The 21,011-nt window shown below is 40.7% G+C and overlaps 1 protein-coding gene across 2 annotated transcripts in view; it reads left to right on the top strand.

The window, feature by feature from the left end:
- The window catches only part of Dnah3 (dynein axonemal heavy chain 3), a 169,146-nt gene that overhangs the window by 62,029 nt on the left and 86,106 nt on the right, over positions 1–21,011 (top strand). For both annotated transcript variants that reach the window (XM_029547398.1, XM_021201455.1), the window contains exons 29-39: positions 743–851; positions 1,069–1,182; positions 2,059–2,235; positions 7,500–7,591; positions 9,286–9,505; positions 10,522–10,656; positions 13,703–13,814; positions 15,560–15,801; positions 17,243–17,343; positions 18,736–18,841; positions 20,903–21,007. In XM_029547398.1, coding sequence (XP_029403258.1) covers positions 743–851; positions 1,069–1,182; positions 2,059–2,235; positions 7,500–7,591; positions 9,286–9,505; positions 10,522–10,656; positions 13,703–13,814; positions 15,560–15,801; positions 17,243–17,343; positions 18,736–18,841; positions 20,903–21,007 — 1,513 coding nt within the window. The remainder of the gene's footprint in view (positions 1–742; positions 852–1,068; positions 1,183–2,058; positions 2,236–7,499; positions 7,592–9,285; positions 9,506–10,521; positions 10,657–13,702; positions 13,815–15,559; positions 15,802–17,242; positions 17,344–18,735; positions 18,842–20,902; positions 21,008–21,011) is intronic.

Genomic DNA, 21,011 nt, shown 5'->3' with positions numbered 1-21,011 from the left:
TTGTAAATGACACACATGATAGTGATTATAAGACATAACCATTCATATCCCCCAGCCCCATGCTGGAAACAGCTATAATCTACTCATTTATCAAACATCCTAACCACCACACATTATTACTAGCTCAGTCATGAAGAATAGTTATGTGTTGATGGTCCCTTTGCACCATGCTTGACATCAGCCCACCCCAAATCTAATTAGGACTGCAGAAACAAGTTCAGAAAATAAAAAGTTACTGTGTTACTGAAGTTATAGAGACTTATACCAAGGACTTTGGGATCAGTTTCCACACCCTTCATTTCTAACATCTGTCTTGCCCCTGCCAGGTGCTGTGTTCTTTCCACTGAGGATACGAGCTGAATTAAAATATAGTACCTAAGCTCAGGTCATAACCCAATGAGACTCATACCATCCGTTGTCTCCACTCCATCCCTGCTGATGAGCTTTGGAATGTAGGGTTGAAGTGTTTTTCATTTCTATTTAGTTCATTTAAATCAAAGTGTTCTATTATTCATTCAGTTATTTTTTCAGGCAACTGTGTGTAGGTGTCCCTTGCTATGCACCGAGCACTGTGTGGGGCTCAGAGATCACAATGCTGAACCAAACCAATTTCTTATAAAGATGATGCATTGATCATACAATTGAAGGGGACATCTATTTGTAGAATTCAAAATAAACAAAACCCAGTTTCTTGGGTCTCAGGACTTACACACTAAACTGCTGGAATTTTTTCCCCTTTCAGGACCCTAATGGGAGCTTTGAAGCTGAACCTTGGAGGTGCTCCAGAGGGTCCAGCTGGGACAGGCAAGACAGAGACCACCAAAGATCTGGCTAAAGCTTTGGCCAAGCAGGTATGGAAGTCAGCCCACCCCCACCCCCATCTCTACCCTTTTCTTCCTACCACTCCACTCCCTGGACCACATGAGTATGAAATTCAAGGCTATTTAGCCTAACAGGCAAAGTAGGACCCCAGTTCATTTGGTGAATGAAAGAGGAGCCTTGATCCTGGCTTCTGGTTCTGGTTACTCAGCCATGAGGAAACTAATTCTGAATCTTCCCTCTTTCTAGTGTGTGGTCTTCAATTGTTCTGATGGCTTGGATTACAAAGCCATGGGCAAGTTCTTCAAGGGACTGGCCCAAGCTGGAGCATGGGCCTGTTTTGATGAATTCAACAGAATTGAGGTAACACTCCTTCTAGATGGCATGATAGAGGGGTTGGACATGAAGGGGTCTTTTTCTGGGCTCTCAACTCTTAGAACTAAAGTCTGTGTCTTCTGTATAGCCCTTGCAAGGAGCTGGTACTTAATACACTGAACATAAAGAGCCACAAGGAGGTAGTGTGTGTATTTTAAACACACGCACCTTCCTATCATATTCATCAATTTACTTGTTCAGAAATTATAGGGGCTAATGCATGTCAATAATTGCATGAGTTCATGAGGCAAAAATGAGTAAGAAATTATCTTGCTTCTTGGGTTTCGATCCAATAAAAGGAATAAAATTTAAATGAAACAAACAAAATAGATGAAAGTCTAAAGTAGTGTTTTGTTTTTTTTTTAATCCATATCACAAGCTGGAGAGATGGCTCAGCGATTAAAAGCACTGACTGCTCTTCCAGAGGTCCTGAGTTCAACCACATTGGTGGCTTAAAACCATCTGTAATGGATCTGATGCCCTCTTCTGGTGTGTCTGAAGACAGCTATAGTGTACTCATACACATAAAATAAATAAATTTTTAAAAAATATATCACAAAAAGTGAAACTATTTTAAAAACACATTACAAAAGAGTGGGTAATTGATTCTATTTAGATAGAGAATGAAATTCAGAAATATAAGCATGAGTTTGCAACTGGTGGATGCTGACACCATACACACACACACACACACACACACACACACACACACACACACACACACACTTTTCCTTTTCTTTACCAATACCCTAATTCATGGTCCTCATTTGGAATCTAAAGCTGTCGTTCTCAGGTAGCTGAGGTTCTTGCTGAGTGAGGGGGCACACTGTCAGAGCACACCTTAGCTGGGTACTCTCTCCACAGGTGGAAGTACTGTCGGTGGTAGCCCAACAGATTCTCAGCATCCAACAAGCCATCATCAGGAAGCTGAAGAGGTTCATCTTTGAAGGCACTGAGCTCTCACTGAACCCAACCTGTGCTGTCTTCATCACCATGAATCCTGGGTATGCTGGCAGAGCTGAGCTGCCAGATAACCTCAAGGTAAATATTGGCATTGAATTATATAACATAGATGTATTTACAGTGTAGAAATTTCTAGACTATGCCCCCCCCCGAAGATCTCATAGACAGCCCAATAGTAGAAATGGCTAATATTGCTCAGCTATGAGCAGGATGAAAGACTAGTGGAATGACAACGGTGCTAAGATAGTACTTGGTACCAGACTACCTCCCCAACAAGGTCTCACAGTGAGAAAGGATAAATACATACATACGAATGGCAAGTGAATACCAGTGAAGTTATAGTAACAGTCAGTGTTTCAATTACCTACAGAAGTCAGACAAGCGACATAAAGAGAAGTAGGTCAGGCATGGTAAAGACAGGTGAATGCTAAGGCAACAGCCACCTCTTATCATCAACCTTACTGTTGCTGAGAAGGAGTTGTTACATTTCATTGTTTTTTCCAGGAGAGGATAGGAATTTAGTACTGCTACATCCTGGCTTACGGCAAACGGTCTTCTTATGAAAGAACACCAAATTTCAATGCAGGGAATTCTGGCAAACCTAAAGCCACCCATGTCCATCAACCCCCTTTATTACTAAACTGGTAATGCCTAAGTCATTTCCTTTAGAAAACATACTGTTCTGACTCAGTACAGCCAAAGCAAGAGTATATGTACCCAGTACTTATTGCTTATCTGTCCTGAGCTACAGCCACTGTAACATCCATAAGCCCTGTTGCTAATAGAAGAAGAGGAGTGCTTCAGAAAGGGAAGAAAGAAAGGTAAATAGGCTCTCTTCCATAGGAGATGGACCTAGATGGTCTTGGGATGCTGCTTTCATGGAGGCACAAACTCAAGGGATATAAGACGGTTAGGTCTTCGGGGGAAGAATGTCTCCTACCCAGTTACTTGAAAAGAGTGACCAGATAGAGACACTTCTAGGACTTCTATGTTTATGGATTGTTCCACCCCTTGGATGGAAGTGATAAGAGAGATGTGGCCACACCCTCACCACAGACTTTAGTACGTATTCCTCTACCTGCTAGAAGTGCATTATGATTAGTATCCAGGAAATCTTATTAAGATTCAGACCACTTTTGTCTGAGTAGAAAATAAGCAAGAAGAAATCAAGCATTCCTCCCCTGTAGGTTGACATCCTTGTTTGCTTTCTGTTGCTGTGATAGAACATTGACCAAAGCAGCTTGTGGGATGAGAGTGCTTATTAGGCTTACACCTCCAACTCATGGTCCATCTTTGAAGGAAGTCAGGGCAGAAACTCAAGCAAGAACCTAGGGGTAGGAACTGAAGCAGAAACCATGAAAAGAACACTACCCTGGCTTGCTCAGCTACCCCCACCCCTGCACGCCTTTTTTTTTTTTTTTTGAGAACATGATTTTAATATTTTCAACTGTTGATAATCATTAAACAGAATAGTTATTTTAAGATATACTTTGTTGTTATGTCTCCCTTTTCATTCCTGATTTTGCTAATTTGGATATTGTCTCTGTGCCCTCTAGTTAGTTTGGTTAGGGTTTTATCTTCTTTTTGATTTTCTCAAAGAACCAGCTCCTGGTTTTGTTGATTCTTTAGTTCTTTCTGTTTCTATTTGGTTTGATTATTTCCTGCCCTCTAATCCTCTTGAGTGTATTTGCTTTTTTTTTTTTTTTTGTTCTAGAGCTTTCAGTTATGCTGTCAAGTTACTAGTGTAAGCTCTCTTCAGTTTCTTTTTGGAGCGACTTAGAGCTATAAGTTTTCCTCCTACCACTGCTGTTCTATAAGTTTGGGTATAAGGTGTTTTCATTTACATTAAATTCTAAAAAGCCTTTAATTTCTCTCTTTCTTTCTTCCTTGACCAAGTTATCACTGAGTAGAGCATTGTTCAGCTTCCATGTGTATGTGTGCTNTCCATTGTTTTTGTTGGTATTTAAGACCAGCCTTAGTCAGTGGTGATCTGATAGGGTGCATGGGATTATTTCAATCTCCTTGTATCTGTTGAGGCCGATTTTGTGACCAATTATAAGGTCAATTTTGGAGAAGGTACCATGAAGTGCTGAGAGATATATCCTTTTGCTTTAGGATGAAATGTTCTAAAAATATCTGTTAGATCCATTTGGTTCATAACTTCTGTTAGTTTCACTATGTCTCTGTTTAGTTTCTGTTTCCATGATCTGTCCATTTGCTGAGAGTGGGGTGTTGAAGTCTCTCACTATTATTGTGTGGGTTGCATTGTGTGCTTTGAGCTTTAGTAAAGTTTCTTTTATGAATGTGGGTGCCCTTGCATTTGGAGCATAGATGTTCAGAATTGAGAGTTCATCTTGATAGATTTTTTCCTTTGACCAGTATGAAGTGTACTTCCTTATGATTTTTGATAACTTTTGGTTGAGAATTGATTTTATTTATATTTGATTAGCTACTTCAGCTTGTTTCTTGGGACCATTTGCTTGGAAAATTGTTTTCCAACCTTTTATTTTGAGTTAGTGTCTGCCTTTGTCACTGAGGTATGTTTCCTGTATGCAGCAAAATGTTGGGTCCTGTTTATATATCCAGTCTGTTAGTTTATGTCTTTTTAGGGGAACTGAGTCTATTGATGTTAGGAGATATTAAGAACAAGTGATTGTTACTTCCTGTTATTTTTGTTGTTGGAAATGGAATTATGTTTGTGTGCCTATCTTCTTTTGGGGTTGTTGAAAGATTACTTTCTTACTTTTTTCTAGGGTGTAGTTTCCNTCCTTGTGTTGGTGTTTTCCATTTATTATTCTTTGTAGAGCTGGATTTATGGAAAGATATTGTATAAATTTGTTTTTTTCATGGAATATCTTGTTTTCTCCATCTATGGTAATTGAGAATTTTGAATTGAGGGTATAGTAGTCTGGGCTGGCATTTGTGTTCTCTTAGTGTCTGTATGACATCTGCCCAGGATCTTCTCACTTTCATATTCTCTGGCAAGACGTCTGATGTAATTCTGATAGGTCTGCCTTTATATGTTACTTGACCTTTTCCCCTTACCTCATTTAATATTCTTTCTTTGTTTTGTGCATTTGGTGTTTTGATTATTAGGTGACAGCAATAATTTCTTTTCTGGTCCAGTCTATTTGGAGTTCTGTAGGCTTCTTATATGTTCATGGGCATCTCTTTCTTTAGGTTAGGGAAGTTTTCTTCTATAATTTTGTTGAAGATATTTATTGGCCCTTTGAGTTGGGAATCTTCGCTCTCTTCTATACCTATTATCCTTAGGTTTGGTCTTTTCATTGTGTCCTGGATTTCCAGGATGTTTTGGGTTAGGAGCTTCTTGCACTTTGCATTTTATTTGACTGTTGTGTCAATGTTTTCTATGGTATCTTCTGCACCACAGATTCTCTCTTCTATCTCTTATATTCTGTTGGCATTGCTGGCATCTATGACTCCTGATCTCTTTCCTAGGTTTTCTAACTCCAGGGTTGTCTTCCTTTATGATTTCTTCATTGTTTCTATTTCCATTTTTAGATCTTGAATGGTTTTGTTCATTTCCTTCTCCTGTTTGTGTAATTCTTTAAGGGATTTTTGTGTTTCCTCTTTAGGGGCTTCTAGTCTGTGTTCTCCTGTTTTTCTTTAAGGGAGTTATGTCCTTCTTAAAGTCCTCTATCACCATCATGAGAAGTGATTTTATATCTGAATCTTGCTTTTCCACTGTGATAGTGTATCCAGGACTTGCTATGGTGGGAGAATTGGGTTCTGATAGTGCCAAGTAACCTTAGTTTCTGTTGCTTATGTTCTTATGCTTGCCTCCTACCATCTGATTATCTTTAGTACTACCTGCCCTCACTATATCTGACTGGAGTCTGTCCTTCCTATGATCCTGGTTGTGTTAGAACTCCTCAGAGTTCAGTTGTCTCTGTGATCCCGTGATTCTGGGATCCTGTGATCCTGAGAAACTGGGTATGTCAGAGTTCCTGGGATTCAAGCTGCCTCTGGGACCCTGAGATTCTGGTGTGACCAAGCTCCTGGGATCCTGGAATCCAGTGATCCTGTGGGCCTGGGTGTGTTAGAGTGTCTGGAAGTGGAGCTTTTTCTGGGTGTTGTGGGACTGGCTGTGGAGTTAGCACCTCTGCTCAGGGCACCGGTTCAGACTAGAAGGAACCTGTGCCACTGGTTGGGTGGAGTTCCTGGGTCTCACTGGTCCCAGTTATTTCCGGTGTTGGGGCGGATGTTGTGCCCTCCTCACAACTGATCCTATGATCCTAGGAGTATTAGAGCACCTGGCCTGGGAGTGGAGCTTCCTCTGGGTGTTGTGGGACTGGCTGAGAAGTTTGCACTCAAGGTCTGCTCAGGGCACCCTCAGCTACCTTTCTTTCTTTAATAGCTCAGGCTAGGGTTAGCACTCTCACAGTGAGCTGGGTCCTTTCACATAGATCAAAAATCAAGAAAATGCATGCATAGACATGCTCATGAGATCAGTCTGATAGAGGTAATTCTTAAATTGAGATTCCTCTTTACCAAGGTCTGTCTAGGTTAGCTGTTACACACTAGTGAGTGTCAAAGTAGAATTTGGACCTTCACTTCTCTGTTTTATACCTAGTTGTTGTAATGACTCTGCACTGACCTTAGCCAATAGCCATGTTAGGCCTGCACAAGAAAATTACATGAGACAGACATTATAGGAAGTTGTACGCAATGGTGTGAGGAAGTCTCAGTTAGTTTTGGTTCTCCAGCTAATTAACTATAAGAGTCACACAAGTCCCTTTTCTCTAAGTTCTCAGACAATAATAGAGTAGCTAATATTTATTGATTCCTAACTATGGGCCACATTTGTTCATGAATACTTCACTGATACTGTATCATTTGTTCTCAGGATATTCCTATGAAGAGCTAAAGCTATTAGTTCATTTTGACAAAAAAGGCTGAAGTTTAGGATTCTATAACTTTTCCAAACTGGTCTGCATCAGAACAGAAATCAAATCAGATCTTGCTTAATTTTAGAATTCTTGTGTTTTGGTCTAGCATTCTTAAATGGCATCTGATATCCTACTGAATTCTGGGGAGTTGAATGATGTTATAACATGTCCTCATTTGACAAAGAGTAAAATATACTTGTAAAACCAGCACCTAGAACCTTCCACACAGCAATGATACCCAATACAACAGCATGTAACTTGGTCAAAGTCAGCACAGAGTTTGTCTGTCTGAGTTAACTTGTCATCTGGCCCTTCTCTTGATTGTCACTAGGTTGACTGGATGATCACGTGACTTCTAATTGTCTTGTAGATGTGCCTTTCCTAAGAATTTATCTTGTAACCTCTTGTTCTAACTGATTATTTCTTTTCCAGGCCTTATTCCGAACAGTAGCCATGATGGTGCCAGATTACGCTCTCATTGGAGAAATCTCCCTCTATTCTATGGGATTTCTGGACTCCAGAAGGTATGTTACATTTCTTTTCCAGTGAGTTCAAGATAGTCTTAAAAAGCAATTTTTTTCATGCATGGTAGATTTGAGGTAGATCATTGGAAGAAAAGAATAAAAACTCAAGAAACTTTATTCTAGCTGATTTGAGAACATATGGCCTTAGTTTTGCTCCTAACCCCATTCCTGAGAAAAGACTCAGATACCCATGAAGGGGTCCTTCTCTGTTTATACATAACCCAAACACTGTTAAAAACTGTAGCCACTCATATATTTCCCACCCCTCATGCTAATACATCTACCCCCATATTAATAAATGAATTAAAACAAGACTATAAAACATGAAATTATTCCAAAGCTGCAGAGAGAAATTTAGTATTATTAAATTAATTAAATAATTTAGTTAAGTGATAGCAATATAACATTTATTGACTCCAATTAATGGGGTTATTTCTGATTCAAGCATCTCCCAGTTTTCCAAGGCACTCAGTAATCAATCAGTGTCCTTATGTGTGCACATGTATACTCACAATAGCACACATCAGGAGCTATGAATCATTATAAAACGGTTTATATTGGCCCAACCCAAGTTTTACATTTTTATTATTATTGTTGTTTACCTTGTCTTTCCCTCAATTTTGTTGTTGAAATAAATGTCTCTTCATTTATTCTTCATACAGAGTATATAGGTGTTTCTTATTTGTAACCTAAGAATTTTTCACAGATTATATCTTGGAAAAAGGCTTCCCCCAAGTTATAGGTTTATATTTTCCCTATGGTACACCTGGATCACATTGGTTTGACTGTTCGGTTCTCCATCTACCTAACACTAAGCCTTGTGCTACAGTGTGAACACATCTTTGTTTTTAAAAGTGAATCTATTTTCTAAAAGGAATTGTCACAAGGGCAACATGTCGATTAGGCAATTTTTAAGGGCAATTGTCACAAGGACAACAAGTATATTAGGATAATAAACTGAATGTCCAAATCCCAATGGCAGAGCATGACAAATATTTGCTTTGCCCTCATTCAAAATTGCAAATGGATATTTCTGATCAGGGGCATTGCTACTCACTGGGAGAATCGGGAACCTGGGATTCTTACAGCATGGCTACAGCACATGGTCTGGGATGTCTCATGAAGGAGGTTTTGCGGATCAGCCTGGACCTGACAAATGTCACTTGTTCACCTAACACTGTCTAGAACACATAAGTATGGTCTCCTCTAACTGTACATAGTCTGAGAACTGTGGTTCTCAGCTGTGTGTCCAGAAAAAAACAAGAAGTAGACACACATGCACATGAGGATATGTGTGTACTATGATGTATATATTAAACTTTTGAATTAGTTTTCTTGTATTAAAATACAAACAATATCAAACAATATTGTGATGTCACAACATTGTGGAGAAGGTAAATGTCCCCCAGTAAACCTTACTTTTGCTCTTAAGTGATTGACACAGTTAATAATTTGATCCATTGATTTAAGCGTGTGTAAGTCGGCACATGTACACACATGGAGCACATAATGTGACTTCATTTAGAATGTATGTTAGATATATATGGCTTGCTTGCTTTCATCCTATCTTTGAAAGAGAGTTTGTTCATTATGGTGATCCTGGTAAAAAGACTTGCTCACTAAAACCATGAGCAAGCGTAGTTTCTGAAGGGGCTTCAATGAGGACCTGAAGTCATGTCTTTGCCCTTGTACAGTCTTGCCCAGAAGATTGTTGCCACCTACCGCCTGTGCTCTGAGCAACTCTCATCCCAACATCACTATGACTATGGCATGCGGGCTGTCAAGTCTGTGCTCACAGCTGCAGGCAATCTGAAGCTTAAGTACCCTGAGGAGAATGAAAGTGTTCTGCTACTCCGGGCCTTGCTGGATGTCAACCTGGCGAAGTTCTTGGCTCAAGATGTCCCCCTGTTTCAGGTATGCTGTCTTGGGACCTTGTCCAGGGACCCGGGCTCAACTTCAGAGAATAAAATATTTTCTTCAGCACCTCCCCCACCTTCCTCCTCTTGGCACCCTCTCTCATCCTAGCCATCCCACTTTTGAGAGTGTGTGTGTTGGTGCGTACAGATTCCCAGGTTAATCTCAGCTACCATTGTCTTTTGCTCTCCTTTATTTTTTAAATACAGATTCTCATTATGTAGCTCTGGCTGGCCTAGAACTTGCTATGTAGAGCATGCTAGGCTCAGTCTCACAGAGATCTGCCTGCCTCTGCCTCCCAAGTGCTGGGATTCAAGTCACAAGCCGCCACGAGTGACCTTCCACTTCTTTTTGTTGTTGAGATCCTGTCTTGTACTGAACCTGGAGCTAACCAAATCAGCTACAATGGCTGCCCAGTAAGGGCCAAGATCCCACCAGCCTCTGCCTTCCCAGAGCTGGGATTACTGGTACATGTCACCACTTTTTGTATGAGTGTTCAGGATTCAAATCAGACCCTAATGCTTGCACAACAAGCAGTTTAATGACCTAGTCTTCCCTAACACACTTTTGCCCACCCCCTTCATGTTAATGATAGTAAAAAAGCAAAAGGCCATATTTAGGTCCAAATTTTGATAAAAAATTTTTTCACTATTTGCTTTAGATCTGGGCCATGTTTTTTATCTAATGGAATTAGTTTCTTTTATAACTAACTTAAGGCCTATCTTCTTTATCAGGCTCTGAGTGCCAAATAGCCAGGAATTGTCCGTCTCATTAGTTTGTGGCATGGCCAGCAAACAGCACAGTGGCCATGTTAAATCTCTTCTGGCTTCTAAAACTATTTGGGAGGGAAATCGTTGTTCACAGACTTGGCATTTGTGATTTTCAATCCAGGAAAAAATAAGTGTTGCAAATTTTCTAACATTTCTTCTGTTTGTAGATCTCCTTTTAAGAGAAGGTGAGCTAACCTAACAGGTATCCCCACCACATCCCATTTCTCTTGAATTCTTGTCTTACAGGGAATTATCTCAGATCTATTTCCTGGAGTTGTCCTTCCAAAGCCGGACTATGAAGTTTTCCTGGAAACACTGAACAACAACATCAGAAAGATGAAGTTGCAGCCAGTGCCCTGGTTCATTGGGAAGATTATCCAGGTTAGTTTCCTCTGCCCAAGTTGGGGTGTACCTACCCAAGTTGGGGTGTACCTCCTGTCTGCTGGAATCAGGAACTAGAAAGACCTAGGGCAGATGTGAGCTGACCTAACAGCAACCATCAAAGTCTGAGCAGCAAGGGAGCTAAAAGACCCACTGACAGTCTGTCGTGCCATCAGCCTTTGCTTCTACAAGATAAAGTGTAGGATCCAACATTTTACCTAGGCACGCAATGGCATACATGTGTGATCGATCCCCAGGAGATACATTTGTAATCTCAAACAGTAACATCAACCAAGCAAAGTAAGACAAACACCAGCACTTTTTCTATGGTCATCTTTCTTGGGGAAAACTTTGTGGTTACACTGAGCTTTTCTGACAGAAAACACAAGTCTGTACAGCCTGACCTTACCGAGCATCCATAAAGCTTCATGCTAGTTGAAGTGTTTCCCTTCTGGGACCACTCCACGCAAAGCTGACTTGCGACTTACAGTAATAAATTCAATGAAGTGTGGACAAACTGCACACTCAAATCAGAGTCACATAGAGTCACAGAGACTTATAAATACCAACTAATCCAGAGCCCACAAAAGCAGTGAGGCTCACAGAAGAACTAGATTTGGGATTAGTGTAGACCCAGATTCAAATATCACTACTGTAAGATCCTTCTGTGGGATCTAAGGCAGATTATTTCACCTCTCTGGGCCTCAGTTTCCTCACCTGTACAATGGAAGGAGAAGAAGTGTCCCTATAGTGTGATTTCTGAGAGAGCATGCATGCGTAGAAAGCACTAGACAGTGCATGGTGCTATGTTTATGTCTCCTCAGTCATCACCAGCTTCATCAGCTTTGTCATTTCTCAAAGTTAGGATGTTCATTGAAGCAAAGGTCAAGGTAGGACCCAGGCCTTCAGACTTTGAGGTCAGACTGACTTGCACCAATAATTTTTCTCCCCAGTATATCATCTGGTATTTAACCTGATATTGAATCTGGCTCTCTTTTAATTTTATACATGGCCAATCCTTTTTAACTAGGCATGCACTTTAATTTCTTATATTTTATTATGAAATCTATTAAACTTCAAAAAAGTGGAGTTATGAATAAATATCCCCTATCCACCTAGATTTTACAATGAATATTTTGTAATTTTGCTTTATTACTTTCTCACCCATTATCATCAATCCATCTACCCAAGCACATATTCACTCATCCATCCATCCACCCCGCCACTCACCTATTCCACCATATATCCACTTACCCGTCAATCTATCCATCCATCAATCTTACTTTTAATGTATCTCAAAGTATTTGCAGACATACAGGCAAATGTTGATGAGGTTTAGTGCCGATTCTAAAAAATAAGGTTATATCTTCAAAAACAAGATATCCAGAATTACTTGCCTTTTTGTATCTTGCTATCTTCACAGCCATTTTCAGGAAGGCTGGAGGCTACCAAGTCAGGGGTGCCTTCTGTCCTATTTTCACCTCTATTCATTCTAAATGTCTCTCAAACATACTTGAGCATAAAGCTTTCTTGATGGTTGGGAATTTACTGTTTTGTTCTTTCTCTAACCATAGGACCCAGAGCAGTGCCTGGTGTGCAGTAGATAATCAATCTTTGCCAGTGTGTATTTTTTTTTCTCCCTCTACCACACCCATAACCATCACCTTCCTTGGTTCTTCTCATCACTCACCTCCAAGGTGAAAAAAAAATAACAAGAACTAGACCTTTAAGATAAAAAGCTTCATGTGTAGCTTTTCTCTGGGGGGCTCACAGTCTAAAGGGAATTTTTTTCATGTAAATAAAAATGACTGGAGTATTTTTTATTTTAAATATTATGAGCTGCTTGTCACAGGAAAAGAAAGGAACGATCAGGAAATAGTTTTTAAAAATGGGCTTTTATGAAAACTGCTGTTGATACATGAATTTGTTCCTTTTCTGTTGTTGTGATAAAGCAACTGGTAGAAGAAGTAGCTTAACAATTCCTGATGGATGAGAGTCTGTCATGGCAGGGAGTTAAAGCAGCAGGCAGCAGGCCTGAGAAACAGGACAAGGAAGCAGAGAACTCACGTCTCAGCAACAGGCCCTAAGAGTCTCTAAGCTCTCAAAGCCATCCTGGGTGTCACATTTAAAACCTCCCCAATCAATGACATCAGCAGAGAACCAAGCGTTCAAATGCCTTAGTCTATTGAGGACATTCTTGTTCAAACCACTACAGTACTTAAGGGCTGAAGTTACATGGAACGCTATTAATATGTTGGAGCCTGACTCTGGAAATAGTTTTCATCAGCTGAGAGCTCCACTCAGGTCAGAACACTATATAGACCTCCAATAGAAAATGCAGGTTGCTAAAATGATTCCTATTGCCTTTCTCTCTTTAAAGGTAAATGCCATATCTAATAAATTATGAATATGAGTATACATGTATATATATTTTTAAGAAATAAAGTATTGTGAATCATAATTGCCCTATCCACTATAGAATTCTTCAGCTAATTCTTCCAAATGTCTCTCTCTCCCCCAACTCCTCTCCTTCCTTTCCTGCCTCTAGTGGCTACCATCTACTTTTTAATTATAGTGAGTGCATAAAAAAATCATTATAGAAATGTAATTACCCTGATTTGATCAATATAGTTCTTTAAATGTATCAAATGATTAGAGAGTACCCAAAAATACATATAATTATTTCATATAATCTAATCCTTTAATTTTTTTATTTTTTTCACTAAGTGTTTATAGGCACAAGTGATGAAGTCAGAAGACAATTTTCTAAAGTTGGTTTTCTCCTTCCTTTAGAGGTCAGATGCACTCAATGGGGTCATCTGAGTAATCACATGAGAATTAGCATCTAGATAGGAGAAGAACAGATAGTACCTTATGTCCTAGGCAATCTAAGGCATATCTAGCAATAAACCACTAAAAGTGCTTCAGATTATGATAGGATAGTTAATGTGACCTTGAGAATCTGATATCTGCCCTTCATTAACCTCTCACTTGTAGTACAGGACAGTGCACTAGAATTAACTCCCTTTATGACTTCTCTTCCCAGATCTATGAGATGATGCTGGTAAGACATGGTTACATGATTGTTGGAGATCCAATGGGTGGCAAGACATCAGCTTATAAAGTTCTGGCTGCAGCTCTGGGTGACTTACATGCAGGTAAAGCTTGCACCCCCTGCTTTAGGGAGGTCAGGACTTCCTGCACAGTTACCTGACTTGGTGGAGACAACGCCATGCTATGAGCTTTGTCAACCTGGGTGTTGATATATGCATTAAAAGCAGAGCAAAGCACACAAATGTCTGCAGGAAGAAAATAAAGGCTGGGCCACAGGGTCTTCCAACAAGGGGTTTGCTGTGCATGGTGTGGAGGCTGGAGCAATACTGTTAAATGCTCAACAGTGGCTCTCCCAATGGTTCCCCAAGGAGAATAGCGTGACTGTTGTTGGCTTAAACAAAATCAGTTTAAAAACAAAACAGATACATGCTTCCTTTCCTTTCCTTGTGTTCTTCCCATACAAGCTTCCTCTTCCCATCCTTCATGTCTCTTCCCTTCCTCCTTGTTTCCCTTCTTCCTAGAGTAGAGGATAAGAGCTCATCTTTGGAATAAACACTTAAACTTAGGAAAGTAACTTAATGTCATCTCCTCTTTTTTCCCAGCTCTAGGATGGGATTACTTTGAGAATTAGATTATGTAGGTAAATACATGGAACATTCTAGGTATTCGACCAACGGAATCTATGTTCACCACTAAATAAACAGTCTAGGTTTCTTTTCTTCCATTTGTACATTTGTTTCTGTATAATATGCCAACATGTAATTCTTAATCTCATGCCTATGCTGCACACGAGTTTAGACAAGAACTTAAATTAAAATTGTTTTGGGGGGTTGGAGGGCTAGAGAAATGCCCCAGTGGTTAAGAGTGATTGCTGCTCTTCCAGAGGGCTAGGTTCCATTTAAAAATGTTTTCTTGCCAGGCATGGTGGTACATGCCTTTAATCCCAAGCCCCAGGAAGCAGAAGCAGGCAGATCTCTGTGAATTTAAAACTATCCAGGTCTACATAGTGAGTTTCAGGACAGCCAGATCTAAAAAATAGAGAGACTTTGTCTAAAAAAAAATGTTTTCTTTTCCTTATTACTTGTTTTGGAGTTTTAAACTATTATTTAATTTTTTAGACAGAAGCTCACTATTGTAGCCCAGGCTGGTTTTAAAATACATGATCCTCCTGCCTTAGTCTCTCAAGTGCTGAGATTTCAGGTACGTACCACCCCACCTAGATAAAACCATTTTCTAATAATCTTTACTGTTTTAACTTTAAGAATACCCTGTGTATTGCTTGACCAATACCACTGTATGTATCCCCAGAGAGGTCACAGCTATTTTAGGACTGATACCCCACCAGTTTATATCATCTTTAAATGAATAAAATAGACTCACATCAGTGACTTAGCTTGACTTATTCATTTAGGCTCTCCTTTGGATGGAGAAACACTGATTATTTCCCAGAATCATTTCACCTTTCAGGGGTTTTTATCATCCCAGGCTAGAGCCAAGTATGGCTGTGATCCCAGGCACATAAGAAGAGCTGGTGAAATGCTGATTCTTTTCTTTAATGTTTGAGTTCTTCTCAGACAAAGTAGGTTTCTTTAGTTATGAATCTGACATTTACCCAGTTTGAAATAAGACTCAGAAGAAAATATGTTTACAAATACTTTTTTTGGTGGTTGTGATAACACACAACAAAAGGCCTAATCTATTCAGCTACCCCAATCTTTATAAGGACTGGGCGTCATTTTATAGATTCTCCTTAGACTCCTTAGAACTGCTGGTTCACCAAGTTGGTGGTCTTTTGTTTAATACCTGATCTCACCAAAGCCTTTGTAATGGGTTGGACTTTCTCACCCAGCCAACCAGATGGAGGAGTTTGCTGTGGAGTACAAGATCATCAACCCCAAGGCCATCACAATGGGGCAACTGTATGGCTGCTTTGACGCCGTGAGCCATGAGTGGACAGATGGTGTCCTGGCCAATGCTTTCCGGGAGCAAGCGTCTTCCATAACTGATGACCGCAAATGGATTATATTTGATGGACCAGTAGATGCTGTTTGGATTGAAAATATGAACACTGTCCTGGATGACAATAAAAAGGTAGCTACCAAGCCTATCACTTATTTGTGGATGGATTAAAAACTAAGTTATGAATAATCAAAACTTTACAAAGTCATGGACTTGTTACCTAGCATAAATGCCCCTCACAAAAATCATTATTAGTTCACTAATTATGAATCAATTTGTACTTATAGTTAGTAAGATTCAAGATTAAAATTATAAATAGAAAGGGTTGGGGATGTAGCTCAGTAACAGGGCACTTACCTCATAAGACTAAGGTTCTGTCTCCAGCACCACAAAGAAACAAAAAGTATGAAAATTTTAGGCAGAGTCATAGAGTCTAATGAATAAATCAAGCTAAGTAACTGGTGTGAGTCTATTTTATTTATTTAGAGATGATATAAACTGGTGGGGCATCAGTCCTACAATAGCTGTGACCTCTCTGGGGACACATACAGTGGCATGGGCCAAGGAATACAGAGTTTTTTAACCACAAAATTGGATGAACCACGGGTATCTGGCATTCAGTCTCCCCTGAGTGGCCAAGGGCTCAGGTTTTGTCCTAGGATTAAAATGCCTTACTTGAGTCTGTGTTGCCAAGTGGCAAGTTGTGCTCTGAGTGGATGTTCTGAGGCTCTCATGTCCATCTTTACTGCCTGCTTCGGGGATGTGTCTGCCAAACAAGATGACCTCTAGTGGTGTCTCACCCCATTCCAAGAGGGATCTAAGGGATAATTCTCTTCATTCCAGCTGTGGGCTAGTCATTGTGGGAGCTTCAAAATCAGCAGTTTCTCAATCAAAACAGGCAGAAGATATGCCCGTGAAGACAAGCAACCAAATTCTATGTGAAGTTAGGCCTAGTGGCACTGACCCATGATCCCAGCTACTCAGGAGAATTGAGACAGGGATCTGCCTGGACTGAAGAGAGATCTCAAAGCTAGGATGGGCAACATAGTGAGATCTTTCTCAAAGTAGAATGTGAAATAATAATAACAATAACAATAACAATAACAACAACAACAACAATTTTATGGTAATACAAAGAAAGATCAAATTTCTTCATAAGCATTAATAATACCTCAATATTACCTCAGGTTGCAATTCACTGTGAGGCCAGATGCTCTTTCCCTAAATGACAAGCTTTTTTCTGCCATGACAGCAGTCCCCAAGCCTTTTGCTCTCCATCTCTCCAGAACACTTTTATCACACTATACCTTGCCTATCACCTTCCCCCTTTTGGCAGAATGTAGACCCAGGAAGATGGAAATTATTGTCTGCTTTACCCTGTGCACTCAGAATGATGCCTGACACATAATGGGTGCTTAATACATATGTGTAGGTTCCACTGAGTTAATTTTGTCTCCACTGTGACCCTTCATTTGTAGATGGAATTTCAACTTGCTTCCCATCCCTGCACTTTCAGCTATAGTTACTAGGTGGAGAATCTAATCTTGGTCTCCCCCAAACCTTACACTTACAGCTGTGCTTAATGAGTGGAGAGATCATTCAGATGAGCTCCAAGATGAGTCTGATCTTTGAGCCAGCAGATCTGGAACAGGCCTCCCCTGCCACTGTGAGCAGGTGAGCTGGTGTGTTTGGTATGCCTGTGTTCATATGGGTGCACATGCTTGAACATGAAGGGAAAAATAAAATAAAGTAAAACTAAACTGGAGGAAGAAGAGGAGAAAGAGGATGAGGAAGTGGGGGAAGGAGAGGGAGGAGAAGAATAAGGAAGAAGAGAAAAAGAAAGGAAGGAAGATGAGGAAAGAAAAAAGAGAAGGAAAGAAAGGAAGATAGAAGGAAAGAAAGAAAGAAAGAAAGAAAGAAAGAAAGAAAGAAAGAAGAAAGAAAGAAAGAAAGGAAGAAAGAAGAAAGAAAATAGAGAGAGAGAGGAGAGAGAGGAAGGAAGGAAGGAAGGAAGGAAGGAAGGAAGGAAGGAAGGAAAGAAGGAAGGAAGGAAGGAAGGAAGGGAAAAGAAGAGGAAGGAAGGGAGGAAGGAGGAAGAGGAAGAAGAAGAAAGAAAGAAAGAAAGAAAGAAAGAAAGAAAGAAAGAAAGAAAAAGAAAGAAAGAAAGAAGAAAGAGAAAGAAGAAGAAAGAAAGGAGGGAAGGAAGAGAAAGGAAGAAAGGAGGGAAGGAAGGGAAGAAAGAGAAAAGAAAGAAAGAAGCAGCTTACAAGGGAGGGGCTGGATTGGAGCCCCTCAGTGATGGTAAGAACTTGTTCCCCTTCTAGATGACCTGAGTTCAGTTGCCAACTTGCATGTCAGGAAACTTACAACTGCCTATATCTAGGGGACACAACACACTCTCCTGGCCTCTTTGGCCTCCTGCATACATGTAGCATACCCCCCACACACACACACATACACATAATTAAAAAATAAAAGTAAACTTTAAACAAAGGAAGAAGAGGAGGAAGAGGGACTATTTTAGCTTACAGTCTAGGCTTTCAGTCTGTCATGGCAGAAAGGAAAGGTGGAACAGTTCGTATCATAGTAGCAGAAATGTGTGGTTGGGGATCGTTCACCCATACTGTGGAGGTAGAGTAGGGCGGGAACCAAGGGTGGGGCTATAACCTTCCAAGGCCCTCCTCTCCTTAGTGACCTATAGCCTTCAGATAGCACCACCAGCTGGGGAACAACATTCAAAATAAGATACTATAGGGAAAACTCTGATTTAAATAGCATGTACATGTGTGTATATGCACACATATGTGCACTTTATGAGCATATAGAATGCTTATGACTAATAAGGAAAGAAGTCAAGATTCATGGCACTATTATATACATGGAAAGGATGATTAATCACTTGGTTAACCTAGGGAAATAAGATGAGAAGAGTCATATAGCTGGATAAGGTCTATTGTCAAAATCCATAAAGCCTAGAATACTACATGGCCATGCTGGTGCCAACAAATGTCAGCCAGTATTAATAATGAGCAAGCACACACCAAACCCAGTTGTTTATGCCTCCAGGTGTGGGATGATCTATATGGAGGCCCACCAGCTAGGCTGGAAGCCCTTGAAGGACTCGTACTTGGATACTTTGCCCTGCTGTCTCACTAAGGAGCACACAGAACTGGTAAGACTCTGGGACATCCCTTTCATCACGTGACTCCCATCTTTAATTCCCTTCCCCTTCCATGGACCATGCAGGCCCACCTTTACCTTCATCACCCCTCTATCTTTCCCCAACAGTCCCATTATGTTGTCCTAGGATGCCTGATATTTTTAACTTTCTTCCTCATATAGTGGGGATGACATGGTATCATCTATCTCATCTCGTTCCACCCCCCTCCGTGGAGAATACCAGAGCCAGGGACAGTTCTTGATGGTGACCATGATGTTGCTTTTTGCTCTACCATCCCACTAGCATAAATATGTATAGCTGCAGTTCTAGAGACAACCCCTTAGAAGATCCATGCCCCTCTGTGCTGTCACCCCACAAATGGCATGACAAATGAGAGTCACATTTCCCTTCCTCCCATCCTAAGAAAGGAGAGTCAGAAAGATGGTTGTTTTGGTAAAAAAAAATGCTTGCTGTTAAGTTTGGGGACCTGAGTTCAAACCTTAGCACCATGTTAAAAATAAAGAAATGAACAGTGGATACCATGTCATACAACTATAATCCCAGTGCCAGAGACAAGGAGAAAGGAGAACTTCTGGGGCTTGCAGCCTTTGTAGCCAAACTGGTGAGCTGTGCTCAGGGGGAGACCCTGTCTTTAAACAAAAGAGTAGAATATGACTAAGGAAGACATCCAGATTGACCTCTGGCCTCCACATACCCAAACACTATGACATGTGTCTGCATATACGTACCCATACCATACACATATAAAGTAACAAATCAGTATACCAGAAGTAGGAAAGCTCAGGCTACATAGGTAGCTGACTACCCTGACAGGCCAGGGAATCCAGGAGGGAGATCCTGTATTTACAGTGCCTCTTGTCTTTCTTTGTTGAAGTAAATGTCCTTAGGAGAGTCTCCTGTGAAAGAAGCCAAGGGTTGGATTTTGTCCCACTATGAAATACTCTGAAGGATTATATAGGACAGACAATCCCATGTCTGCCCCCATTCATATCCATATATAATATATATGACCACATGCATTTATAGAAATATATTCCCAGGAACTAACACACACACACACACACACACACACACACACACACACACACACACACACCACACAGTGGCAGCTGCCAAGACCTCATACCTATCAAGTCCCTTATGGACTCTATACCATGGCCTCAGACACCTTATTGGAGCCTGTGATCCACTGTTGTCTAGCCTTGCCTGTCTCTGCTCCCTATTGGCTCCCGCTTCAGCCCAGTGTCACTCCTAGGCCATCCTTTCTTGCTTCCATTCCTACAAAACCCAGAGTTTACAACCTCAAAGCCCCTGTGCCTTCCGTTTCCCACGTAGGTATCTTGCCCAAGTCAGACCTTTGCCATTGGGTCCCATAGTCTCTTTGCTGGGCGGTGTGGCCTAAGCACTTGAAGTCTCATGGGTCCAACTCCCATTGCCACAGGAGGGAAACATTGTTTCCTCCTCCAAGAAGCCTTCCATGACTTATTTTGAGCCCTTCCTGTTATTCACCACTTAATGTTTCGTTTCCTGATGATACTTTCTGTAGCCTGTAACATACTTGGTTCTTTGCTTATTGTGTCTCTCCTCCTCCTAGCAGGGGCTGAGTCTGTCTTCTCTATTATTCATCCCAAGCATATTGGCCACAATGCAACCAGTAAATACCCAATAAATATCTGTTCACCAAATGAATACAGATGCCCTTCCATTTACAATGGAAACTCACTGCACATTGAAAATAGCATAAGTTTAAAAATGCATTTAGTCTATCTAAAGTACCAAATGCCATGGATTAGCATCACAGCATACTATGAAGAACTCTCTTCTTGCCCTGGTGGTTATGTGATAGTCAGGGAGCCACCACTCACTGATGTAGCCCTGCATCCTGAGACAGCATCACGTGGCTAACCCAGGAAAGGATCAAAACCCCAAATTTGAAGCATATAAATTTTGAAACAGCATTCAAAAGTAGCCAAATATTGCACCGGCCTCTCCTGCCTTTGAGGTGGGTCAAGCTCTTTGTCTCCACAGTCTCATGAAGCTTTCTCCTCTCAGGTTGAGGACATGTTCATGTGGCTTGTGCAGCCCTGTCTGGACTTTAGTCGGCTCCATTGCAAATTTGTGGTGCAAACATCTCCCATCCACCTTGCCTTCTCAATGATGC

Source organism: Mus pahari, chromosome 1 (genome assembly GCF_900095145.1).
Source record: "Mus pahari chromosome 1, PAHARI_EIJ_v1.1, whole genome shotgun sequence".
Classification (NCBI taxonomy): Eukaryota; Metazoa; Chordata; class Mammalia; order Rodentia; family Muridae; genus Mus; species Mus pahari.
Note: the sequence above shows the minus strand (reverse complement) of the source record. Positions and strands in the feature narration are given on the sequence as shown.